We start from the raw sequence: 15,724 nt of genomic DNA, 5'->3' as shown, positions 1-15,724 counted from the left end.
CCTTGAAAGGGTCTGGGAATCCCCTTTCAATTTTACTGCTTAACAATCAGACATTATTATGCTTTACATGCTAACTCTTGACTCTTAAAAAGGGATTTAGAAGGTAGCTTCCCACTGCCAACTTTCTAACTGACATTCTGCAAAGTTTACCATTTATCTTTTAACTGGTACATATGATGGTCTTTTCTCAGTCCTTTCTCCTTGATTGGTCTAAAGCTTTTGACACTATAAACTATTCCTTATATGGAAATGCTCTCATTTTCCTTATCAATTCAGCATTTGTTAAGCACCTATTATGTGTCAGGCACCAAGGATACAACAAGGACAAAGAATCAAACAATCTCTGCTTGCAAGGCGCTAACTTCTTATGGAGGAGACCTCTTTTCCCATATGATCATTCCTTTCTCACCTCCTCTGCCTAAAATGTACCCTCATCTTCACTCCACTGAAATTATCTTCCTTCGATACTATGGCAGAAGTAACATGAACTACTTATCTGGTTGAAACTCAAGGCAATAAAACCAAAAATTTCCTGCCACATAGGCTAGTCTTTCACTGAAAACACAATGAAACTAACCTCAGGACCTCATCACGTAGGAAGCCCTTCTCATGTTTGATGTAAATTAGCAAACTCATTCATCAGGTATACCATCATGGCAAATGAAGAGGCACGGTGAGGTACATCTAACTGAGTCAACACTGTATTTCTGATGAAGATCCGTTTCATGTTATTACTGAGTAAGCTTTTGTATTAAATATGTGTTCTGTCTTATTTCATTCTAAAACTGAGCCATATCCACCAGGCTGGTCTGGAAGGATACTGACCCAAAGCATTTGGTGGAGTTTGGAATGATCTCTTGGCTAATCTGAGAATTGAAATGAGGGAAGAGTATTTAGAGGGAGAGAAGGGGAAGTGAAGGGATCTATGGGTGCCTGGGTGGTCTCATATAGGAGCTTGGTTAACGTGTGCTGCCACACTTTTGGATGACTATCCCAAGTGCTTTCAATAACACAGGGAAGGAATCTCTACTGAACTGGCAGGCCTATTGCCCTGGGTATTTAAAGGCTGACAGGAAGAAAAGGAACTGCCAGGGATAACATTTAGTATCTATTGAAATCTCTACAAAAGTTGTTAGCTAGCATATGGAAAAATGACAACTGGAAACTTGCTCCAATGAGAGCCTCCAGTTTCCTGTATTATCATCTCATGGGATTCATTCATCAGAAGGTGAGGCCCATTTTGTTGGTGTTGTTTTTTGAACCACTGAGGAACTAGGAGGTTGCAGGACAAATTTAGACCACAACCTGATAATTCACTGGAATAATGATTAGTGAGGTAGTAAGATCTAGTTTTGCAAAGTTAGTGAAATCCCTTAGAGACTCTGGCATAGACCCTTATAAAGGCTATGACAGAGTTGTGTCTCCATGGTCTAATAAAAATGAACACCTTTTGCAGCCAGTACTCTGATAGGGTTTTGTAAGAGGGGGAAAAAGTCCTCAAGAGACATGGAACCGCTAGACTGGCTCTGTGGTTGTGTGCCATGGCACCTCAATGCCACTTCTACCTCTACATACATCTTATGACTAGCCAATGGCTGGAGGAATTATAGCCTATATTGTGGATAGAGCTTCTCTACTTGGAGCTAATTTGTTTTCTATACTTATATATGTACATACATGTCTTTCAGCATTAAAATATAATATTAATGTGATTTTTTTCTGCTCTGCATTTATATCTCCACTTCCTGGTGGAAGACTTGGCATTTAATTCACATTTACTAAGTGAGGTTTTGGTCATCTCCTTCCCCACTATACCATCACGCTGGCATGAACATAATGATTGTTGACATTTTAATGGCTGTTGCTGAGAAAATGGAGAGTACTCTTTATAAGATATTTCTTTAAGGAATTCTTCTAAGGAATTTCTTTAAAGATTAATTAGATTGACAGCCAGCCTTATGGAGGTGCCACACAAGTCCCTGTACCAAACTACAGCTTTGAGGTATTTCTGCATCAAGCCACCCTGGGGTGAACAAGGCTAGAGCCATTCTGACTTTAAGACCACAGAAGACCAAAGACCCTGTGTTCAAGTAATAGTGGCCCAACAGTGGGGAGGGGAGGCACCAAATGTATTAGGTTTCTATAGACACTAGCAACGAGTTTCCTATCATACCAGAGAATATCCAATGGGTCCATTGGGGATGAGACGAGAGGACAGACTGAGGACGTTGTAGGAATGGACATTATTAGCCTTTGGAAGTTGGTCCCCATATATGTACTTGGAGCAACCTTTATAACAATTATTTGGGAAAAGTCAAATGGAAATCATTGGGGTTATCCAAGCCACCCCATATAGTTATCACTAGATAATTTCAGATCACCAGAGCCATGAAATCTATTTCTTCCTAGCAATGGAGATGTAGGAGGCGGGAGTACTTGACTGTTCAACGTAGTTTATAGCTCTAAGCCACCAGGAGGGAGGGCAGGTAGCATTTGGAGGCTTACAGGGAACTAGAGACATGAATAAAATCACCATGCAAACTGCTGCAGTCATTTATGACTTTGTCAGCATGACAGACAAACCAGGGGTAATAATGCCCTATCTTGAAGGCCCCAGAATGAAACAGGCAGCAACGCGGGTGCCAGGGTGAATAGGGATGTAAGGAACCCAGGCAGCGAAACAGGCAGGAGATTTACGGCCCTTTGCTTACTGTTACTGAAAGTGACAAGACCTCCAGCAGTTACATTTATAATGAACTTCGATCCAGGGATAAGGGAATAGAATATGGATGTCAGGCTAATAAAGGAAAAGAAACGAGTATGCTGGTTGAAACAGCTTTGTTTCACATCTCCTGGCCACCTACGGTTTAGATGTTTCACCTAGAAGAAACAGAACCCTGCCCTAAGAGGTGAAGGATTCTCTGGCTCAACCTCCACCAAAACTTAAGGAAGAACAGTCCTTGCTTTGACCCTCTTGAACTCTTTATTTATTCTATCTTTTGTTCTTCATGCAGAAGAGCTCATGGCCTCAAAGGCCTCGCCCCTTCAGGGGTACCGTGTCATTTTACACTTGGGATGGAGGGGGCGTGGAGGTAGGAAAGGAAAAAGAAAATTAGACAAAGTGGGGCAACAGAGGCCACTCGAGGGGCAAAGATCTGGCTGGTGGGTCAGGGTACACTGGGTTGGTAGAGGAACAGGCCAAGAATAAAAGACTTGGGCCACAGGACAGGTAGCAGTAGGAACCTATGCCCGGGTCAGGATGAAGGAATATGTGGCAAGTGGCATTACCTGTGCTAGAACTTAAGATGTTTCTGGCACTGCTCCTGCTCATCAAGGCTGCTTTAGATCAGGAGACATCCTGTAAACTGGGCTGAAATCACCCTTCCCCCATCGTCTCCCTCCACCCTGGATCGGAGAATTAAGATCTGGGGCATGGTCCTTCCAAAAGGATGAGGTGAAGCCTGGTTTTCTGGTCTTAGTTCCTTCAGAGGGTTGCTCTCTCTCTGGTGTCTTGTCCTCCAAATGCTATGTCTGCCAGGCTTCCTCAACCCCCAATAATTCATAGCTTTAAGAGTATTTAGGAAGTGGGAAGTCTCTTAGAAGACTCTTAGGGAGCAGACAGCACAGTGCCAGGCCTGGAGTTGGGAGGACGTGAATTCAAATCTGGTCTTAGACGCTTCCCAGAGAAGTGGGAAAGAGACCTTAAGCAAGTCACTTAACCCTGACTGCCTAGTCCTTGCTACTCTTCTGTTTAGAACTGATACTAAGACAGAAGGTAAGGGTTTAAAAAAAAAAAAAAGCTCTTAGGATCTTGCCTCCAAGGGGTGGGATGTGATAGGAGCAACCATTACTACCAATTATGTTTGGGATTCATGGAAATAAAACTAGAAGATCCTTGCCACAAAACCTGGTTTTCCCCTAAAAAAAGCAATGAAGCAATCCTTGAGATAATTGATTCATGAAACTTAAGCTCAAGGTTGACAGAACTTCCTGGTTGTTTAAAGAATAAAAAGTTCAATACAACTAGGAGGTATTCCTCAGGCTTGATGGAATTTTATTCCATGACAAATGCATAAGGAGAACCCTCTATTAAATGTCTTTTCCATTTTATTTTTGAGAAAACTTCCTTCTGTTAAATGTTATATGACTTACAAGTGTCTCATTTCATAATAGTTCCAAGTCTGAACCACTAGATTGGCATGAGCAGGCCCAGTCTTGGAAAAAAAAAAGACTCAGCTCAAGTGCCACATTCTCAATGAAACTTCCTTTGAATGTCCCAGTTATTATTACTAATCACTCATTCCCCAACTTAAAACAAAATTGTGAACATATTATGTCCCTAGTAGAGTGATGGCAAACCTATGGAATGGATGCCAAACACGGCATGCAGAGGGCTCTCTTGGTGGGTGCCGAGCCACCTCCCTCCCCACCCCCATCCCCAGAGTTCATTGCTAGAAAGGCATAGGGACTCTAGTGGAGCTGCTCCCCTCCCCCTCTTCACTGTGTCTGGAAATGCACAGGAGATAAAGGTGGGAGGGGGTCACAGGTGGCAGAGCTGGAGAGGAGCAGAGTGCTTGAGCCACTCCCCTCCCCCTCTCTACACTCACTGAGGACATTCCTCACTTCCCCCACCCCTCTACCCAATAGCCCAATGGGAGCCCTCCCTCCCTCCCCTGTGTGGGGCAAGGAGGATAGGGGGCACAGCAGAGCTGGCACTTGATGGGGGGCAGGGCATGGCCATGTGGTCTGGGGAAGAGGGGCGGGCACTGCACTCCATCTCTAAAAGGTGCGCCATCACTACCTTAGTAGAATATAAATTTCTTGGAAGATTATGGGATCACAGATATAAAGCAAATCTACTTCTTCAATCCCTTGATATTATAGAAGACAAAATTGTGGCCCAAGGAAGCTAAATGACTTCTCCAAAGTCACAGAGCATTCAAGGTAGGATTTGAATTCAGGTCCTCTGATAGCAGAGCTAACAACCTGTCCATCATACCACAGCTATGAACTGTTATATTTATTATTTTATCTATCTATCACAGCCTCTTGCACATTGCAGATACTTAATACATGTTTGTTGAATTGAAGGAAAATTAAGAAAAAAGGTCACTTAATTGTCAGGTCACTATGGCAAAAAAAGGTTAAATAACTAACAAGTCTTTATTTTCCTTTTCATATTTATTCACAGGTTAGAAAAGAAAAAAGAGCCTTCTTACTTTCAAATTTCCAAGTTCTCAATTTAGAATGAATTAATCCTAAGGAAGAATTTCCCCCCCCTCTATACATCTAGAAATAGCTTCTTCTGTTAAAAAGTAGATCATCACTTTTTATAAATCTCTTATGAATACATGTAAGGAATTTGTATTAGTTGACTATCATGACTTTATGGTTTGACCTTTCTCTCAATTTGTTATAACTGGAAAGGACATGATTGCTGTACACCTACTTACAACCAACTTTTCTTTCTCCAAAAATTAAATATAGATCTTAATACAAAGTAAAATACTGAAAACAATAAGACTATATAATATTTGAAATCATATGATCACCCCATCTGAGTTTTAAACAAAAAGGAAAATTATTTTAAATGTTTTTTTCTTTTTTAAAAGCATTCCCCCCCCCCCAAATAAATAGAAAGCCTTTAGATCTATTCTGGTGGTGGGAAACTACATCAATATACTACTAAAGAAGCTGTTACACTTTCAGGGAAGTTGTAAAAAGAGATTTCCCTAGCAAATGCTTTCACCAATTGTCCAAGACAAGGATTCTTAACCTGGAGTCCTTGAGTAAATTTCAGGGAACCTGTGAATTTAGTTGAGAAAAGAAACCAAATAAAATTCAAGCATTTAAGTTTTCATTAACCTCTAACCCTCTTACAATCTAGCATTTCTTTTAATTTAAAAATTATTATTGTGAAAATGTGTCCAGAGGCTTTACTAGACTGACAAAGGGTTCAACACCAGAAACAAGGTTAAGATTGCCTGGCCTAAGACATTCCTCCTCACATGTGCAAATAATCATTGCACTCTACCTCACAATTTATAATTTCTATTAAAAAAACTATTAATTTCACCTCTGCAAACCTCTCTCTCTTACATCTAATTTCTCATTGCCATCACTTGAGCTGAAAACCTTCATTATCAAGGTAGCTAGAGAAGTCAGAAGTGAGGAGGATCTGTGCTTCAATCTGGCCTCAGATACTTCCTAGCTATATGACCCTGGGCAAGTCTCTTAACCCTGTTTGCCTAGCCCTTGCCTTTCCATCCTATAATTTTCACTAGGACAGAAAGTAAAGGTTTAAAAAAAGAAAGAAAACCTTAATTAGCGTCCACCTCAATAACTGTAAATAACTTCCTAATAGTTTGTCTTCCCTAATCCATTATCCTCTCCTCACTCTAATCCATCCATCCGTTAAAAATTCTATTATTTACATTTTTGGTCACAACCTATTATTTCATCAGAGTAGAGAACTCCCAGTGTGGAAACGTCCTCTGCTGAAACAGGTCAGTTATGTATCTTCATCTTCAAGTCTTATAGAATTTCTTGAAATAGTGAGGTTAAGTGACCTTCCCCATCATCAAACAACTAGAAGCTATCAGAGATAGGATTTCAGATAGCCATTTATTTCTGATTCCCAAGCTACTCTTTACTATGCCATTATTATGCCATTTCTCCCATCCATTATATCCTTCATAATTTTCCTTATGTATAGCCCTGGTCACATCACTCTTTGGCTTAAAAATCATCGTGGATTCCTACTGCCCACTGAATAAAGTTCAAGCTCTTTTTTTTTTACACTTAAGCGCTTATACCATACATACTACTTTACATCCGTAGCCATTATTATTGCTTCCTCTCCTCCTCTTGTACTATATTTCAGTCAAACTGAACAGCTCTCTGATCCCCAAATATACCCTGCACTGTCTTGACATCCTCATGCTTGAAGTATCCCCCTACTGCTGAAATTTTGCTCCTTCTTTAACACTTGATTCAAATGCCCCTTTCCAATAGGAACTTTTCCCCAACAATACTGACTCTTCTTCTTCAAATATCCTTCCTCCTTGCCTATCTCCCAACCACATGATTAGAGAAGCCAGATACAATGATGTGCTTAGCACAGTGGTAGTAAAAGAATGAACCACAGAAATCTGGATATTAAGTTGTTGCAAAGAAAATTTACAAATAATGTTAATATAAATTATAGTATATATAAAATGCAATGTCTATATACCCATATACATAATAGTATAGTGTTCACAAAACAAAGCCTGTCCATTATTTGTACATACCAATCTCAAAACATGGCAGGCCATGAACTCAAAATAATTCAATAAAAAAAGATACTCTTATTAAAGGGAAACTGTATATTTCCCAAGTCTCCCAACTTTCCCACTGTGTTGCCAATTTGAATCTTTAATAGGCTATTATTTCTCATGTTGAGGAATATCATGCTGTGAATAAAGGAAAACCATTGCCTTCAGCATCTAAGAGAAGCTTCAAGACAGGGGCATGGGGTGGCTCAGTGGATTGAGAGTCAGGCCCAGAGTGGGGAGGTCCTGGGTTCAAATCTGGACTCAGACACTTCTAGCTGTGTGGCCCTGAGCAAGTCACTTGACCCCCATTGCCTAGTCCTTACCACTCTTCTGCCTTAGAACCAAGGCACAGTATTGATTCTAAGAGGAAGGTGAGGGTTTAAAAAGAGAGAGAGAGAGAAGCTGAAAGACAGGAACAAACAAAGGTGCACAGAATAGCACGTAACGCCAGTTCATTTCTTTTGAGTCAGAACAAAATTTGTGGTCCCCTGCAGCAAGCCGAAATTTCAAAAAATCACATTTAACTGGCAACTTCAAAATCCTAATAACAAAATTTAGCTATAAGGAGGCTTAAGCTGAAATCTAGGAGCTACAACTTACGGCTCTTAATGATAGGAAACGCTTTTACTAAGTGATTGTTTTCTAGTTCATGTCAATAGAATGCTTACCTCAGTAAGGCCTTTAATCTTCAAGTATCCACAAAGGTAAGAGTTCTCCATATCCACATGCTGGAAAGAGTGCATACGATCTGGTTAGAGAGCTCTGAAACCAAGGACAACTCTCAAACAGTTAGACACACTTCAACTGCGGGTTCTGGGATCTCTTTCAGGAGTCTATCAAGCAAGGCTGTGACCATATAACCCCCGGAGCTCCCCAGGAGTACAACGTGTTTAAAACACGGATTCGGGGCTTAGCACACAAACACACACTTACATGCTTACCGATGAATTAAGGCGTTTTCCTATACATTCGCCTTCTAATCTGACAAACTTCTTTATGACATTCTGTAAACTTCCTTTAACTGAAAGATCAAGACTAAAATGCTTTTCTTGACACACTCAACCTCATCGGAGTATTTGCAACAAAAACCACCCATGACCTCTGTATGTATACACGTGTCTCTCACGAGATCAAAATTCTATTTCTATTTGTATGCTTGGTCCTGGGAGCCGGCTTGTGACAGCTTGGTGCCAGGCTTTATTCCCAACGTGTTCTTTACTAGGTCTCATGTCTACTTTGCACCAACTCTTGGAATACGGATCCATTGTTCACTCAGGTTCAATGCCGATAATGCCACATAGAAAAAAATATATCATGCACATTAACACTTTGAGCTGCTAAAAGAGTAAGATATTCCCCATAAGCATGTTTTCTAGATATTTGAAAATTATACTTTAAGAATCAAAATTTGTTTCACCATTTTGGGATGGGAATTTTTCTTTAAAAATATATTCTATGGGGGCAGCTAGGTAGATTGAGAGCCAGGCCTGAAGACAGTTAGTCCTGAGTTCAAATCTAGCCTCAGAACTTCCTAGTTGTGTGACCCTGGGAAATCATTTAACCCCCATTGCCTAGTCCTTACCACTCTTCTGCCTTGGAATTAATACACAGCACTGATTCTAAGATGGAAGGTAAGTAAGAGTTTTACCAAAATATATTTCCCTTTCTCAGGTAAAAGTCAGCATAATTTAATATTTTCCTGACTTAATATCATTATTATGAATGTTAATTAGTGAAATACATTGGTACTTGTAGAGATAATTAAACTATTAAATAGTTTAATTTGCCCTTAAAAGAGAAATATTCCTAGGCTCTTATGGTTTATTTATTAATCCATGCTAATTGCACTCTAGTTTGAGACAGTCTCTAAATGACTATCTCATGGTTTCTCCTATAAGTCTGTCTATAGTTCTGTTTTAAGACAGTTAAAGTTGCTTTCAAAAGTCTGACCTCAAATACAAAAACATGCAAATAGATTCAATGATGTGCTGGCAAACTGGCTATACTTTATGACCTCATAAAGTCATAGAATTTTTGAGCTGGAAGGCCTTTCTTCCCTCAACAATTTACAAAGAAAAGTGATAAGGGGCTGGCCCAAGAGCCTTGCCTATGACTCTCCTGAAACTTTAAAAGGATGGACATGACAGAGACAGGTCTGAGACTTCCATCTACTGGCATGTAACAGGTTGGCCAAAAACACTACTTCTAAGACCTTTAGCTTGGTCTAGAGCTCAATACAATATTCTGCCTACTGGTTTCCCAAAGAACATAGTAACTCTGCTGATACCATAACTCTTTTTTTTTTTAAACCAATACACTGCTGGGCATTGTACTGTCAAGGTGGCAGAATTTAGTGAGCACTTTTCAGTAATCATCAGCTTTCTCTAGCCAGTTATATATATACATATATATGTATGTATAGTTCATATATATATATGAACTAAAGAAAAGCCTCTTAAAAGAAAGTCTAAACGACCTCCTCTTTGGAACTCTTTCAATTTTAGTTATTGTTTTTCAAAATAACTTTGCACCATTGTTTAAATTTTTCTATCCTAAATTATTGGTCTCATGATTAGACAGTTTATCCATATATTAATATGCCCTCTATTATTTATACTAGATACCATCTTTTATTATTTAACAGGAATTGATAAAACATCATGTAGTAAAATGGGGCTACTAGCAGATGAAATATTATTTTTATATCCTAAAAGCAAAGTTTTAGAAGCACCAAATAAAATCATAGGAAATACTTTCAAGGAAAATATTTTTATCATTGTTATTTAGTCAATAATTTATTATAACTTCTACTATAAAAATTTAAAGGCTAGTTATCAATACCAGAATGGTTTTAGATGTCTCTGTTTCCAAGTTAAAAAGTACCATACTCATTTTCAAAATGGACACATGGGACTTTCAAGAACCACAAAATTCCCCACAACACTGAAATTCAAATGTAAAGAGGTATTTGAAATGTTTTTTGTAGCAGTTGGGAAGATAGGCAGATTAAAGAGACCTTGTGAATGAAATACAAATACTTGTAAATTATATATTCAGGAATTTAAAAAACTGAGGTTCAAATCTCACCTCAGTCCCATACCATCTATCAGACAAGTGCCTATCTCTCTGGGTCTCCCCGTCTTCATTTCTAAAAGTGAGGATGAGTCTGGGCTGGTCTCTTTCAGTTCTAGATCTATAATCCTATGAATCAAAACAAGTGTTCTCCTATGCAGCCAAAGCATCTAAGCATGGTTTTAGGTGACAAATATCATGCATGTGAAAATTGCATTTTAAATACTTTCAAGTGTTGCTGACTTTAGGAATCTGGCCTTGTTTCAGGGAATAGACTTGCTCTAACAGGCTGCAATAAAGAACTTTTACTATAAATATAGAAATGTATAGATTACTTCACAATTACAAAGTGTTTTCATATATTCTTCAGAACTGTGATATTTGGTACACATACTATTATTCCCATTTTATGGATGAGGAAAGGAGGTGTCAGGTGCTTTTCTCAAGGTCACAGTGGCAGAGTTGAGTTAGGTCTCTATAATGCCAAGACCAACAACATTCTTTCTACTACACAGCATTGCCTAAATTATAAATGACATATAAAATTCTAATCTACAATCTTGTGTATATGCAGCACTCACTGAAATCAGCATATTTGGGGGTTTAACAACTGAAGGGAAGATACCTGGGTGACACCAAGACTTGATGACTTGGATTGCTGTCAGGTTTTGGGGGGGAGGTGGGGAATGGGGTTGGATCTGCAACCTGGCTAATAGTTTTCAAGAATAACAACACAAAAGAACTAGAATGTCCTACATTCAACACTATACTTCATCCACTGTTTAAACTGACCATTATAAAGCCTGTGATTAATAAGGAAAAGATTAACTTAGTGTACATCAAAACAAGACCAATTTTAACTGAAGTCAGGATGAGAAGAGATAAAACATGGTTAGCAAAAAAGGCACCTTACAGCATATTTGTATCCAAAAGCTACTTTTAAAACATTCCTTTCACAGTATCCTAAAGACTTCCTTTGCACATTTAGATAGCAAGGAGTACACTAGTAGCAATAAATAAATGGACCCAATAAAATGTGTGAAGATTTCACTTTTCAAGACAGAATCTAAAAAATTAATATGGTAAAAGGAAATAGATGGGGAAGTCCTGGCTATTGGAGCAACAAGAATGCTAGCTTCTATGATGAGCAACCACCTCACTAATCCACCTCCAGAACCACTGCAGCCTTCACTTGACATAACTGTAACTCACACTAAGATAGCACTATCTGAGTCTTAAAGCCGACATTCATAGGCTTCTGCTTTTAGCAGTCAAACTTCCATTCCCCACCTTAATCTAAAATATCAAATTTAGGGGGCAGCTGGGTAGCTCAATGGATTGAGAGCCAGGCCTAGAGAGGGGAGGTCCTGGGTTCAAATATGACCTCAAACACTTCCCAGCTGGGTGACCCTGCACAAGTCACTTGACCCCCATTGCCTACCCCTTACCACTCTTCTGCCTTGGAGCCAATACACAGTTGACTCTTAAGATGGAAGGTGAGAGTTTAAAAAATAAAATGAAATATCAAATTTAGCAGACTCATTCTCAACTTTTTCAATTGACATAGATATCCTCATCTCCCCTAAACTTAAGTTCTTCTTAAATGTGAAAAAGTGAATTATTGAACTGAATAAGGTCTAAAAATGCAACAATCAAGCCAGATTGACTTATACTATAACCTGACAGTTGTTTACATGAAAATAGCCCCCAAATTAGAAACTGGGAACAAGGAACACACAAAAACATTTCCATCTTTACAGTTAATGACCAATTTCTAGAGTTTTCTGTAAGATTTTAATGATGGATTACAAAAAGGCAAGTTACCCTCTAGAAAGGACACAAAATTTACATCAGGGAAATGGAGAGAAAGTCTATTATATACTGTTTCCAAAATTCAGCAAGAGCTCTTCTAACCGCGGTACTTCCCAATATAACCAAATATGACACAGTATAGCGGTTAAGTATTCACCTTAAAAGAAAAGCATCCACCTGTCTTGGAGAAAAAAATGAAGAAAGGTCTTCTGGTATAAGGACAAATAAGAAAATGGCCACGTAAAAGGGGATCAAAAACCTTTCCATTCCAGAAAAGAATAGTTACTTTCAAAAGACAAGGAAAATGGGTTTGATTTGTGCTCTGGTTCTTAATATATTTTCATAACATATTTCAATATAGTTGGTTTTCTTCATAATTGCATGTATTTTATTTCATGTATTTAAAAACATCATTTTGAGAAAGGGTTCATAGGCTTCACCAGACTGTCAAAGGAGTTCATGACACAAAAAAGGATTAATCCTTTGCCCTAAGTTAATAAAAGGAAAAGGACTCCTCACTTGTCTTTTGAGTAATGGCCTATTTGATTGGAAGCGACTCCTAAGACCTGTCAGATCAAAGAGAAATTGGGTAAGGATAAAGGTGCAACCTAGATCATCCATCTCTTTCATACAACCAATAACAAATTTCACATCACTACCTTGGGCAAGTGTCTCTTATGTGGTCCAGATGCTAGGACTTCTTTATAGAGGTTCAGCTGATTGAAGGGAGGAGAGGCTTATTTGAAAGTTAATTAGACCTGCCCTTCAGGAAAAGGAGTGGTGTCTGGGTCAGGTATATGATGAAGAAATAGAAATGAGGCATGGGAGAAAGTGGGGAGAAGTTGTGAGGTTCCAATGGTTGTCTCCCTGGACGTCCAGTGCAAAGATGGAAGCTGGATGAGGAGAGAATGAGCAGGTCCTCCAGGAAATAAGAGTATATGCAAGATCAAAGCCTTTCTAATGAATGGGTGTAAGACAGGCTGAGGATGTCCCAGGAAGGCCAAGAAAGGGGGAGGTGGGGCAGCACTGGGAGTACTGGGGAAGCTTATGCCCAGCAGACAGAAAAGGGCAGAATCTAATGGGTCTGGGGAAATCGGAGAGTATGAGGCTCTGGGGGGAGTATGAAGGCTGATGGGTACGGATTGAGGAAGGCTGCGGAGTGGACAGTAAGTGGTGGTGTGGGAGTAAAAAGGCCCTGGAGATGGAGGAAAGACGGAGGCCAGACTATGGGAGTACAGTCTGCTGAAGAGAGGGAAAAGTTGAGAAGGAGAGAGTGAGGGAATACCCTGAGAGGACCCAGGGGCAGGGAAGGACAATCTGACATGGAGAGTCGAAAGGCTGAAGAATGGTGGTCAGTCGTTGAATCAGGGAGGGTGAGGCCCTGGGGATGGGGAAGGACAGTTAGCTCTAGTGGAAGCAGGAATTGAGAGAGAACTAAGTATGCGAAAGGAAGGAACTGGTGTCCGTGGAGGCTCTAACAATGGGGGTGGGAAGGAGAAAAGGACTTTGGGGTCGGGGCACAAAGTGTGGAGAATAGGCCCAAGGAGTGGCGTGGAATGGGAAGTCAGGAGCCGGGGTAGGGTGCGGGAAGGAGGCCGGAGGCCAGAGCCCAGGCGGGGTGGGTGGGGGGTAGGGGGGTGGCAAGGAAGCCGCTGACCTGGCAGAGAAGGCTGTCTGCTGGGGGTATGGGTGTGCGGGGCAGGAGAGTGAGAACAGTAGAGGAGAAGAAGGAAGAGGAGGCCCGGCCTCGGGCCGAAGCTGGAGGAAGCCTCCCGCCCGCCCGCTTGGGCCCGGTACCTGCAGCACCACCTCCACGTCGTACGAGTTCCCCTTGCTCTTCTGGTGGCCGCGGAACTTGGAGCCGCTGTAGAGGAGGCTGGTGGCCACGCCGGGCTGCTGGGTGTTGATGGGGGGCGGCGGGATGAGGGACGCGGCGGAGGCGGCCGAAGCTCCGGCCGGCGGGGGGCACTCAGTGCGGACCGGCATCTCGGGGTCCCCCGGAGCCAGGGCGGTGGGGTGGGGGAGGGGGGAGGGGGAGGGAGAGGAGGGGGGAAGGGAAAGCCGGGGAGGGGGGAGAAGCCGCCGCGGCCGCCGCGCGGGAGCCGGAGGAGGGCGGGCTGACCGAGGGGGCCGGGCGCGCGCAGGCGCGCGGGACGAAGGAGGGGAGGGGAGGGGAGGGAGGGAAGAGAGGGACGCCCACCCCGCTATTGGCCGACTAGCTACTCCAGCCGCCGACGGGTGCCGGAGGACTAGAGAACAGGGCCTCCCCCTCGCTGGTTGCCCCCCCCCCTACCTACACACTAATACGCGCACGCGCACACAGACACATACAACCCACACCCACACACATACTTACACACATACACACAGACCAGGCCAATTGGCTCCAACCCGGTGAGGGGGTGGGAGCCGGTTTAGTCGCTACTTCTCCCTATTGGTTTGCGTAGGCCACACGTGTCGAGAAGTCAAAGGCCCACTGGGATATGTAGTCTTTTCCTAGAGGCGGCTCGCCTTCGTGACGCTGATTGGCTAGGAGGGTGCGAAGGTTAGGTGACGAGCCGGGAGTGGCTAGGGGTCAGATGGCGGCGCCCAGGGGAAATTGAACTTACTAGGCTGTGGGAAAAGTCGGCAGGCAGCTCCAGTGCAGCCGCGCTAACCCGTAGAGGTTGTGGGCCGTCACTTCCACTCCCTGGGCCCCTTTCCTCGATTGATCCCTCTCCCCGCCCAAGGGTGCGATGTGGCGAAGCTGCTTTCGGCTTGGGGCCAGTGGCGGGAGCTTCCCATGCCGTCCTTGCCTTGTCTCTGCCGCCCCAGTAGGATCGGGGGACCAGGCCGGGCCACTCTCTCTCCTCCGCCGGTCTTACGCACCCCCCGCAGGTGAGCTCAGACTAGAGCCGCGGCCCTGGCTGTCTGGCTGCTCCCGCCTTCGGCCGGGCCTGGGCCACAAGTAGTTTGGGTGGGCTGGAGAGGGGAACCGGAATGAATGAATATGCCTTCCTCAGGCAGGAAAACTGAGATTTGGCAGGGCTTCCCGCGATCTGCGGTCAGTTTTGAAGGGGATAACCCTGAGGACAGGACCATAGCCTGGTCTCCAGGGTAGTGTAGAGCAGGGGTCACCCCTTTCAGGAAAAACATTTTGAAGCCTGCAGCCCTAATATATGTGAGTATATAACTATCTGTACCCATTTCTGTGTAGAGATCTGCTTATATATCTCCATATATAGATCTGTATATCTAAATCCACATCTATAAGTATCTATAGGTATTTGTAGGTGTAGATCTATATATACAGATCAATGTGTGTGGGTGTAGGTATATTAGATATGGATAGATATAAATATAGAGGTTTATGATACACACATGCATGTATGCAATTTAAGCTATTAGAACTTAAAACCCCTTTTGCGACACTATATAGGTGTATATATGTATATTCTAAATTATATGTAACAAGTTACATGTTACTGTATGTGGTGCCAGGTTAAATTAATTTCAATATTAAGTTTTAATGATAAACTTATATT

At 42.0% G+C, this 15,724-nt stretch overlaps 2 protein-coding genes across 6 annotated transcripts in view; one reads left to right on the top strand and one right to left on the bottom strand.

The window, feature by feature from the left end:
- GID4 (GID complex subunit 4 homolog) overlaps positions 1–14,568 on the bottom strand; it is a 54,679-nt gene extending 40,111 nt beyond the window's left edge. Inside the window, exons 1-2 of the mRNA XM_007507919.3 lie at positions 13,998–14,568; positions 7,985–8,044 (exon numbers count right to left, since the gene is read on the bottom strand). Coding sequence (XP_007507981.2) covers positions 7,985–8,044; positions 13,998–14,186 — 249 coding nt within the window. The 5' untranslated portion in view covers positions 14,187–14,568. The remainder of the gene's footprint in view (positions 1–7,984; positions 8,045–13,997) is intronic.
- The window catches only part of ATPAF2 (ATP synthase mitochondrial F1 complex assembly factor 2), a 45,845-nt gene continuing 39,558 nt past the window's right edge, over positions 9,438–15,724 (top strand). For 4 of the 5 annotated variants that reach the window (XM_007497874.3, XM_007497873.3, XM_056804497.1 and 1 more), the window contains exon 1: positions 14,729–15,077. In XM_007497874.3, coding sequence (XP_007497936.2) covers positions 14,936–15,077 — 142 coding nt within the window. In that variant the 5' untranslated portion in view covers positions 14,729–14,935. Of the gene's footprint in view, positions 9,502–14,728; positions 15,078–15,724 lie in introns of those variants that run through there. The other variant, XM_056804499.1, reaches the window with a different exon arrangement.

This window comes from Monodelphis domestica, chromosome 7 (genome assembly GCF_027887165.1).
Source record: "Monodelphis domestica isolate mMonDom1 chromosome 7, mMonDom1.pri, whole genome shotgun sequence".
NCBI lineage: Eukaryota > Metazoa > Chordata > Mammalia > Didelphimorphia > Didelphidae > Monodelphis > Monodelphis domestica.
This window is presented reverse-complemented; position numbering and strand designations above follow the sequence as displayed.